The sequence below is a fragment of the Amaranthus tricolor genome, chromosome 8 (genome assembly GCF_026212465.1).
Source record: "Amaranthus tricolor cultivar Red isolate AtriRed21 chromosome 8, ASM2621246v1, whole genome shotgun sequence".
Classification (NCBI taxonomy): domain Eukaryota; kingdom Viridiplantae; phylum Streptophyta; class Magnoliopsida; order Caryophyllales; family Amaranthaceae; genus Amaranthus; species Amaranthus tricolor.
Window position 1 is genome coordinate 16206140 of NC_080054.1, and position 11211 is coordinate 16217350.

General features: G+C 35.2%; 1 protein-coding gene across 1 annotated transcript; it reads right to left on the reverse strand.

The window, feature by feature from the left end:
* Positions 1-7699: 7699 nt before the first annotated feature.
* Positions 7700-11211, reverse strand: LOC130821232 (uncharacterized). Its single transcript, XM_057686912.1, has 3 exons — positions 10960-11211; positions 10710-10878; positions 7700-8834 (listed from the first exon to the last, which is right to left on the reverse strand). Exons 1-3 carry the CDS (start codon positions 11017-11019, stop codon positions 8638-8640), a joined length of 426 nt encoding a protein of 141 aa, XP_057542895.1. The 5' UTR covers positions 11020-11211; the 3' UTR covers positions 7700-8637.

Below are 11211 nucleotides of genomic sequence, written 5' to 3' on the forward strand. Positions count from 1 at the left end.
GGACCGTCGGGAAACTCAGGACCCTCAGGGCGCGGTAGACAGCCTCCGACCACCGCCAGGGGTCGTGGTGGTTCTGTTAAAGCTCACGCCGTGGGCTGCAGCAACACGGGTGGGTCTTCTTACCCGCTTGTAGGAGCGTCCTCTCCACAGGTTTTTTCACTAGATCAATGGAAAATCCTTGCTTCTTTTATTGGTAATACTAAAGTTTCTGATGATCGATTAACGGGTGAGTTTGATTGCAATTCTTGGATAACTGGTACGGGGGTTTCTCGCCATGTTACCTGTAACGATTCATGGTTATTTGATGTTCATAATGTCACTTGTTTGGTGGGTCTTCCTAATGGAAAATATGTTGTTGCAACAAAGGAGGGATTCGTTTATTTATCTGACAATCTAACCCTTAAACATGTGCCTTTTGTTCCGGAATTATGTTGTAATTTAATTTCGGTTTCGCAAATTATTGACAATTTGAAATGTACTGTTCAATTTACTCCTACTACTTGTGTTATACAGGACCAATTGAGGGAGCCGATTGGGACGAGCATTAGGAGGGATGGACTTTTCTACTTTGAGGGCGTTAATTCGGCGCAACAAATCTTGGTGAATGCAGTTTCCTCTACTTTGGATTTATGGCACAAAAGGATGGGTCACCCCTCTGAAACAGTAGTGAAGCTTCTTCCTTATGTCTCTAGTTGCAAGGGTAGTTTAAATAAACTCTGTGATGTTTGTTTTCGTGCAAAACATTCTAGGGATAAATTTACTTTGAGTGACAATAAGGCCTCTAAAATATTCGAAAAAGTTCATTGTGATTTGTGGGGTCCATATAGACACCCATCTTCTTGTGATGCACGATATTTTTTGACTATTGTTGATGATTTCTCGAGAGCTGTTTGGCTTTATTTATTGATTGATAAAACCGAAGTGTTTGATATGTTTATGTCTTTTGTGGCCATGATTGATAGACAATTTTCTCAAACCATTAAAGTAGTTCAAAGTGATAATGGAACGGAATTTAATTGTTTACTGGATTACTTTAATGATAATGGGATCTTATTCCAAACTTCTTGTGTTGGGACACCACAACAGAATGGCCGGGTTGAACGAAAACATAAACATATCTTAAATGTTGCACGGGCTCTAAGGTTTCAGGCAAACTTACCAATTTATTTTTGGGGAGAAAGTGTTTTAACCGCTGCTCATCTTATTAATCGAACACCTACGCCTTTACTCCAAAATAAATCTCCCTTTGAAATTCTTTTTAACAAAACACCCTCATATGATATTATTCGTACCTTTGGGTGTCTTTGTTTTGCCCAAAACCAAAAGACGAAGGGGGATAAGTTCGCTAGTCGGAGTCGTAAGTGTGTTTTTATGGGTTATCCTTTTGGTCAAAAAGGGTGAAAATTATTTGATCTAGACTCTAAGCAATTCTTTGTCTCTCGAGATGTGAAATTTTTTAAGGATGTTTTTCGCTTTCTTGATTCGGATGCTACAAATATTACTCTCGAACATATTGTCCCCATCCATAATCATGTTGATTACGATTTTTCTGATTGTTCAATTGATTGTTTGCCACATTCTAGCCCAAACATATCTCAGCCCAACACCACAAATGACACTCCTTATTCCTCACCAAATTTGTCCAGCCCACAACGAATGCCCCAATACCAAACTTCTAAACAGGCTGCCTTCATCCCTGATCCAACAATCACACAGCCCACTTCGTCACAGCCCACCTATTCCCCGCCCAATTCTTCACAGTCCGTTTCAGCCCAGCAGAACACTCAGCCCTCTGTCTCTAATCAGCCCATTCCCGAAACCAACCCTTCCGTACCTGATCAGCCCATATCTTCATCCTTGGTACAGCCCACTGTTGATTAAGATCAAAGAGAAATGCAATTGAGTCGTGGTTTACGACACAAGTTTCCTAATGTTCGTCATAAGGATTATGTTACTCATACTATTTTACAGAAAAGTCCATCTTCTTCAACTGACTCGTCTAATGGGCATCCCTCAGGTACTCCCTATCCTATAGCACATTATGTAAATTGTAACAATTATTCTTTGCGTTATCGAAATTTTCTTGCAGCTATAATTTCAGGGAAAGAACCACGATCGTTTAAGGAGGCCATGAAAGATGAAGGGTGGAAACGCTCAATGCAGGATGAAATACAGGCTTTGGAAAAAAATGGCGCGTGGACTATGACAGATCTTCCTCCGGGTAAGAAGGCTCTTGGTAGTCAATGAGTGCATCGTATCAAATATAAATCTGATGGAAGCATAGAACGACTCAAATCCCGGCTAGTTGTTTTCGGGAATCATCAAACCGAAGGCATTGACTACAATGAAACCTTTGCCCCGGTTGCTAAAATGGTAACTGTACGCGCGTTTCTTGCCATTTTCGCGTGTAAAAACTGGGAGTTGCATCAGATGGATGTTCATAATGCCTTTCTTCATGGTGATCTTGATGAGGAAGTATACATGATGCTTCCACCCAATTTTCAATCATCATTTCCTAAGAAGGTTTGTCGTCTGCGGAAATCTTTATATGGTTTAAAGCAAGCTCCTCGGTGTTGGTTTGCAAAATTAGTCTCTGCACTGATAGACTACGGGTTTCTACAGTCTTACTCAGATTATTCCCTATTTACTTACTCACGAGGTTCCGTTCAAATAAATGTTCTTGTTTATGTTGATGATCTGATTTTATTCGGGAATGATTTTGCCGCCCTGCACAACTTTAAAGCTTATCTGTCCGACTGTTTTCATATGAAGGATCTTGGTAGTTTAAAATATTTTTTGGGCATTGAAGTCGCTCGTAGTGCTTCGGGTATTTTTCTTTGTCAAAGAAAGTATACTCTTGATATTTTGTCTGAAACTGGTTTATTAGGCTCTAAGCCTATTAGGTCTCCAATTGAACAAAACCATAAACTTGGTTTGGCTACAGGCGATTTCCTGTCTGATCCTGAATCTTATAGAAGGCTTGTTGGCAGGTTGATCTATTTGGCGGTTACTAGACCAGATCTCGCTTATTCCGTCCATATTTTATCTAAATTCATGCAACAACCTAGAGTTGATCATTGGGACGCTGCCTTGCGTGTGGTAAGATATTTGAAAGGTACTTCCAGACTGGGAATTTTATTACGATCGGATAGCGAACTTACTTTGCAGGGATGGTGTGACTCCGACTGGGTAGCTTGCCCTCTTACTCGTCGCTCTTTAACAGGGTGATTGGTTTTCCTTGGTCACTCGCCTATTTCACGGAAGACTAAGAAGCAAAATACTGTTTCCCGTAGTTCTGCAGAAGCTGAATATTGATCCATGGCTGCTATAACTTGTGAATTGAAGTGGTTGAAAGGTCTCCTACTAAGTTTGGGTGTGCAATGTCCTAAGGCTATAAAGTTGTTCTGTGGCAGTCAGTCTGCCTTACATATTGCTCGAAATTCGGTCTTCCACAAACGGACAAAACATATTGAAGTTGATTGTCATTTTGTTCGTGATGCGGTTTCTACAGGTTTGATTGCTCCTTCTTATGTTCCCACTCATACACAGCTCGCCGATATCTTCACTAAGGCTCTTGGAAAGTCGCAGTTTGATAATTTATTGTCCAAGTTGGGCATCTTTTCTCCGGATGCTCCACCTTGAGGGGGGGTGTTAAGGGATTTTTGAGGAGATTAGGGAATATTAATTAGTTCCCTATCTTTAGTGACTTTTCATATATTTAGGTGATTAAGTGTTATCTTTTTGTATTCTTGCTTCCTCTTTGTAACCTATTTATATTAATCAATGAATCAATGAGAAGGCAAGACAATTAACACCAAAATCAATTCTATCAAGGATCAATGATTAGTATTCAAGATTGGCTTGCTTGAACACTTATGATCATAAATAGAACAAAGCTAATCAAGATTCAACAAATCAAAGTAATAAAGAGCAATCAAAGTACACCAACGATTTAACGTGGTTCACCCTTAATTGAGCTATATCCGATCGTCCATAGCTAGCCTAGATATCTTTATTATTAATCAAGAAACTCTAAAAGAGCATGAAGGTGCTACAATGAAAGAATAATTACAATTGAGAAATTAGAAAGAGAAAAATCACCTAAGCAATCAAAATAGAGAATAAGGGTATGAAAATATAGATTACCTAATCTATATAATTAGGCTATTTATATACATAGATAATTAGATATTAAGCAAAACACTTAAAACAGGACAGCGAAGGAAAAAGAGGAGCAGCAACTTCCAGTGACTAACACCAAGCTAGACTTTTCCTTGCCTAGAGGAAAAGTCAAATGGACTTTATTTCTTGGCTCAAAATTTCACTTTGTTTTAAAGTCAACTTTTATCAATTCCAATCTTACCCCTAGTTTGCTTAGCTTATTAGGGGATGTAATTAAGGACCAAGACACCTTAATTATAATAAATTTTATGTTAAAATGATTTTGCTTTTTATTTGATTTCCCTTCTCTGTTATTTTTTGGTAAGTGAAACTTCAGCAAGGGCTAGCTATTGAAAGCCTCCCCCCTTTTGTTTGTCCAGGGAAGCATAAAATGGGGTTTTGATTTGGGAGGGAATAAATAAAGAGAAAGATTAATGAGATTGAAGACGATGAGGAACGTGAAGTTGCCATTGTTTAAAGTTAAAGCTTGAATGTTGGTAGAAGAAGTGACATGTAAATTAAGGTGATGATTTAAGTTGGGTTAAGTGTGATTATCAAATAAAGATTGTATGAAATGTAAATAAAGATTGTGAAATGTCAAATACTTAGTTCAACATGTCATTTATAAAGTTAGTAACCGAAATACAATGATATGATGGCAATAGTTACATTTTCGATTATAGTACCTATAATTACCCCGTAAACTAACATTAAAACTATGCGCCCATAATTATAATTTTGAGGATTTGACTAGTTTGAGAGCTTAAGTTGTCTAAGTGGCAGTATCTTATTCGCTCTCGTATTTTTAAATAATTAAAAATTAAAACATATAAATTAACAAAACAAAATTAAAGATATTTGGCGTTATTTTTACCCATCATAACGATTTTTTTAAAAAAACAGACGTCGCGATTATCCTTATGGGGTAACTCTTTTGAAACTCTGGTTGAAAAAAGTACGTATTCGCCTATTTTTCCATACGTAAACCGAAAAGATATTTAATGTTATTTTTACCCAACATAATGATATTTTTTCAAAAAAGGACCTCGCGATTACCCTTATGGGGTAATTCTTTCGAAAATCCGATCGAAACAAGTACTTGTTTGCCTATTTACTTACATGTAAATCGAAAAAAAATTTAACGTCATTTTAATCCATTATAACGATGATTTTTCATAAAACGGATGTCGCAATTATCCTTATGGGATAACTCTTTCGAAAATCCGATCGGAATTTTTGAAAGAGTTACCCATAAGGATAATTGCGACTTTTGTTTTTTTGAAAAAATATCATTATGATGGATAAAAATGACGTTAAATATCTTTTTCAGTTTACGTATCGGAAAGTACGCGAGTAAGTATTTGTTTCGACCGGACTTTCGAAAGAGTTATCCAATAAGGGTAATCGCAACATCCGTTTTTTCAAAAAAAAATCGCTTTGATGGTAAAAATGACGTCAAAAATCTTTTATTTTTATATTTAAAATTTATGTGTTTTAATTTTTAATTATTTAAAAATACAAGGACTAATGAGATACTACTAGTCTGCCACATAAACAACTTAACCTATCCAATTGGTCAAACTCTCAAACTTAACGGTAAATTAACAATTTTCGTTAAGTGGTAGTCATTTGCAGAGAAATATATTACATTAGGTAGTTTTTTAAAAAAAAAAAAACCACATAAGACATTTTTTTACAAATAAACCTATAAATTAGGTAGTTTGATATAATTTTTACTTATGGTAAGTCTTTAACTCTGTACAAAGTAAATTGAATCATGCATTAAATTTGAGCTTATGCCCTTAGAAATCTCCAAAAACCCATTTTAATTTTTAATTAAAAAATCCATCTCAATTTTTGGGTTTTTCTTTCTTAGCTGATTTCAAAATCCATTTCAATCCGAGTTTAAGTTTGGGCATGGATTCAGAAATGATATTGTTGCGTCTGGTCGATTAGGTTTTAATCTGCGCATCTGATATTTTGTTGCTTCTGTCCGAGTTTGAGTCTTGTTGGTTTTCGAACTGGGTAAGTTGATTTGGAAATTGGTAAAAAAATTATAATTTTAAGTTTGATTTGTAAATTAGTACGGGATAAGTTGATTTATGAATCGGAAATTTGAATGATTTAGAGTATGATTTTACACTTTGATGAGTTATATGAATTAAGAATGTGAATAAGAGTTTGAGCTGGAGGTTGTATCAATGAAACAAAATAAGGATTTGGGTTTGCATGATCTTGTTTTGGGAAATCGGAGTCAAATTGTGATATTAGAAATAGAATCTAATATTATGATTGTGGATTAGATTAGAGTTGAATAAATGAGTAGGAATCAAGTACAATGAGCTTGTTTTACTTGATGGCATCCGACCCCAAACCCCGACCTAGGTTTGAAAGTTATTTTGTAATGTAATGGATTTATTTGATCTTGTATGTGTAGCGAAAAAAGATGGTCCACAGTGCTTATTACTCTTTCGAGTTATTTCGTGATTGCCCTCTAAAGATCGATGCTGTTGAATCGTATGGTTTGAAGCTTCTCATCGACTGCAATGATGGATCTCTTCGAGTCTACTCCTCTGAATTCTAGGGCCATTTTGTGCTTTGCCAGACAGAGAAGGGTCTGTATTTTTTGACACGATGGTAAAGTTTCCTCTCAGTAATCTTACTGTTTTTAAAAGAATTGCCTTTTATTAAAATGTACACATTTGTGTTTATTTCAAAACTCAATTTATATGGTACAACAGTTTTTTGCTATCTCTTCATCTAGACTCTAGAATGATTACTTTATAAATATATGCAATTGAAAAAATAAAAAAGAAAATACCTTGTACAGCTCAATCAGTAAATAATTTTGAACTTCATCTTTCTTTTGGGTACATACATTGCTAGAAAATTTAAAGAAAAGAAAGATGGATGGGAGAGAAGGGGAGGAGTAGATGAAGAAAAAAAGTAAAATCTTCTCCACCTCTTAGGAAGACAAAAAGGGGGGAAATCACCTCGCAAAATGATGATTTTTTGTTGTTTTAGTTATAGAATTGGATCTTCTTTCGAACAAACGTAGCCTTTGAATGAAGAATTTTATTTTATTCTATTCGTAATTGTGTAGAATGGGGTGGTTCATTCATTTTTCATGAGCAGGTTAAGGATGAACTCTACAATATGAGGAAAGCAGTTGTAAAAGTTAGTGGTGATAGCATGTGTTCCCTTTGCAACAAGAAGATTGGGACTAGTGTGTTTGCAGTATATCCGAATGGCACAACGTTAGTCCACTTCGTTTGCTTCTGGGACTCGCAAAGCATGAAGGCCGTCAGAGGCTCCCAATCGAGAATAGATAATACCTTCTTGTACAGTTGACATGATTTCAGTAAACTTTCCGCTCTCATTTTCTTTGCTGCGTCATCCCTGAAAATGCCCATTTTTTCGCGAGGTATAGCTAATGCTATTTTGATCGAGCTCAAAATTGGGGCTGTAGAGAAATCATTTCCCGAAATTTTTGGCTTCATAAGGAGCAAGAGATGCACAATGGATAATGTGTTGATGTGTTTATATTGTTCTATTTGTGTTCTATACATATGTTACTATGTATATATAGAGAGAGTGAGTGTTGTATGATTGATTGGGAAGTTCTGTGATTCTATTATTGTTTACATTATCTTTTATTGTAATGTATATATCATCTGATTGATGATTGTTTAAACCCTAATAACCACCTATATATTTTCTCCAATTAATTTTATTTAAACTTATTATATTCTTTTTCACTCACACTAGCAATACATTATTATTGTTTGTCAGGGCGTTTTTTCTCAAATTAATGTGAATTAAATTGAGATTGAATATTGCGTTTGAATGTTTGGTCCTTAAATTTTTTTTTACAAAGGCATTGTGTTTCCTATAAGCAGTGATTACATTAAACCTCTTCACTGCTAATATTTCTTATGAGATGAAAAATAAGTTAAATGTGAAGATATGATAAAAAAAAAATATGTAGCAAAACTCATAGGATGAACTTAAAAGAAATAAGTAGCAAAATTCCCAAGACAAAGAGAGTATAATTACAACCTAAGTAAAGAATTACATTAAAAATGTGTTCACCTTTCTCCAAGGTGTACAATATAAGGGACACAAATTGTTGAAATTTGAACACAATATTTCGGGTTCAATTTGGAAAAATTATCCTCTAAACTTAACTTCTACAGCTTTGGCGTTGCTTACCATTGATGACCTCTTCAAAAATTAAAAAAATAAGAAAATATGAAAATAAAATGAAGAAACTATAATGTCATTGTGAAGTTTTAAAACAATGTATAATTCATATGTATTGTTTCAGCATTTAGCAGTTACATTTCAGATAACTAAACACCCAACAAAGAGCATCTTGTTTTCAATAGACCAACTCAGAAAAAAGGTGCAACAAATGAACTGTCACAAAAATAATGAAAGTTTAGGAAACTAAGGTCAACCATTGCGTTTGATGAATCATCGACCCAACAAAGCAACACGATCCTTCTGCACTGCTTGAGCAAGGTTAATGTCGAAGAGCTCACAACGAATAGGCATCTCCATTTCGTAGAAAGGATTTTTCAATACATAATCTGTGTACAACTCATAAATATATTTCAAAAGATGCTCCATATGTTGTGTTCCAGGCTCACAGACCACAAAAAACTTGGTTCCTGCAAGAAACATCATAATGCACACCATGTGAGATAAAGAAAAGAAGCCATGATAATGGATCATGTCATCATAAAATGAAACATTAACCCTTTGTTTGGATAGAGCATTATGATGGAAAGGAAAGGAAATGAGAGGGAGAAGAAAGGAACAGAAGGAAAATGGAAGGAGATAATTTATTTGTTTGTCTAGGAGGGAAATGGAAGGAACTAAGGAAGAGAAAGGAATGAGGAGGATGAAATTTTTATACTTAAAAATCAAGGAAGGGAAATGACATAGTTTCACTTCACCCAAATTAGAATGCAAAATGGTAAGAGTAAGGCATTTTGATTATTTTGATACTCAATATACCATTCTCCTTCCAAATCTTTCGAAAATGAGAAGATTTGACTATTAACAAAAATAAAATACTAAAACCCTTCAACACCCTTCCTGTCAAATCCCTCTCCCTTTAAAATTACTATCCAAACAAAGGAAAACTCATCCCTCCAGATCCCTCCCTTTCCTTTCATTCCAAATCCCTCAATCCAAACAAAGTGTGAGTCCTATCATCAACTTCCAAAGTATGCACATGTTTGGATGGAAAACAACTCTTTCATGGCTGTTCCCCCCCCCCCCCCCCCCAACAAAAAAAAAATTTATATATATTTTATGGCGCCTTGAGCAACTACTAACCGTCTTTCCTTTGATTTTCCAAATGCATACGATTTTCTAAATGAACACTTTTTTGAGGCAAATATCAAAAAACCAATTTGCGGAAGGGCGGTTGATTAGATAGTATATGCCAAAGTAAGCTTCATTCACCCTTACTATCCTCCATACCTCCGGTAAAAGAAACAACACCAACAGCATACCACTACCCCAATGCAATATAATAGCTTTGCTACTTCTATCTTCTCAGTTCTCCCTATCACATAAATTCAAGTAAGGCAAAAACCATATACCAAATTCACATCTATCCAAGCTCCTGCAACCATCAGCTTATTCCAAGTGAAGGCCAAAAGCTTAAGACCAAATTCACATCTATGCAACGTTTTTCGTGATCGATTTTGTTGTGAATTGTAGGTTGGAATCAGTTCCTGGCTTCCTGCCACCGTCAGTTTAGTCCAAAAATTGGTTTTCTGGTGGAGATGCCTAGGCGAAGGCTGTTAAAGAGTGAGCATAGCATTTCCTGTGTGCTAACTGCTAAAAAACGTGAATTTAAACTTTTGTAAATTATGGTTGTATGAGCTTTTGGTATGATGCCTTGTGATCTCGTTTGTTATATTTATAATTCCATTGCATATTTTCTGGTTTGTATGATTTTAAAGTGTTATTATAGTTTTCAAAACTCAAGCATTGACACTAAAAACACGATCCATACTTAGCATGTCGATAGAGGAATTGTCAATGATCATTCTACCGTGGCTTTTGTGGGGCTAATAGTGCCTTTGAATTTATATTTTGTTTTATCATGTTTATGGTAATTTAATACCTCATTTCAAGGTAAATGCTATCGAAATTTACATTCATATTTAAAAATCCCTATAGGTGGAAAAGTTTTAAATTGTTTCTTTATTTTACACTACTAATCATTCCATCACTGCGATTTAGTACTAATAACAAAACGGCCGAAAACGTGGTTGAACGTTTCAATGCTTTAAGAATTAAGAGTTGGCTACTCGATCAAATATATTGGATCTTCATATACCCAATCCTAAATCATGAGCATAGCCATACTATCCCAGAAAAATATCGAAAATTGATTCCGTTAAACCACAAAAAACAGTAATTTTTGCATCTAATTAAAATTCATGATCTTTTGCAGCAAAAGATATATTAATGTAACAGTAAATTTGCAAATTCAAATAAAGAAAAAGGGGAATAAGTGATGATACCAGTGAGAGACTGAAAGCAATGAAGATCAAAGTTATCGGCTTCAAGAAGTTCGATCCCAGAACATCCAGAAATAGGAGAAAGTTGTTGAGAAATGGCGTGCATAGAATGCCATAAACTTGCTAATCTCAATGTATCATTTGTGTCCATTCTCCCAGCCGATCCATAATCCTACAATTTCGAATAAGCAATTCTTCCAACTTCCAAGCAAAAACACACGAAATTTATAATACAAGTGTTGTTTATATATACCTTGTAGAAAATGAGACCTCCAGATTTGTTGATGATGTAAAGGCTATAAATTGCCGCCATTTTCAGACTCAATTAACTTCAAAGATGAACCCTAAATCATGAGATTGAATATTACACAACACCTACAGCAGAAATTGTTGAAGTGAATTATTGGATTGGATTAATTGTGTATAGAAGATTTGGAATTAGTTGGGGCTGTGCGGTTTCTACTTCTAAAGCTATTCCCAAAAATTCTCATTGTCCAACCCCGAG

Coding starts and splice junctions, on each gene's coding strand:
- LOC130821232 (XM_057686912.1), bottom strand. CDS start 11,019: ATGGCGGCAATTTATAGCCTTTACATCATCAACAAATCTGGAGGTCTC. Junction 10,879..10,959: donor GAGGTCTCATTTTCTACAAG/GTATATATAAAC, acceptor TCGAAATTGTAG/GATTATGGATCGGCTGGGAG. Junction 8,835..10,709: donor TTGCTTTCAGTCTCTCACTG/GTATCATCACTT, acceptor TGTTTCTTGCAG/GAACCAAGTTTTTTGTGGTC.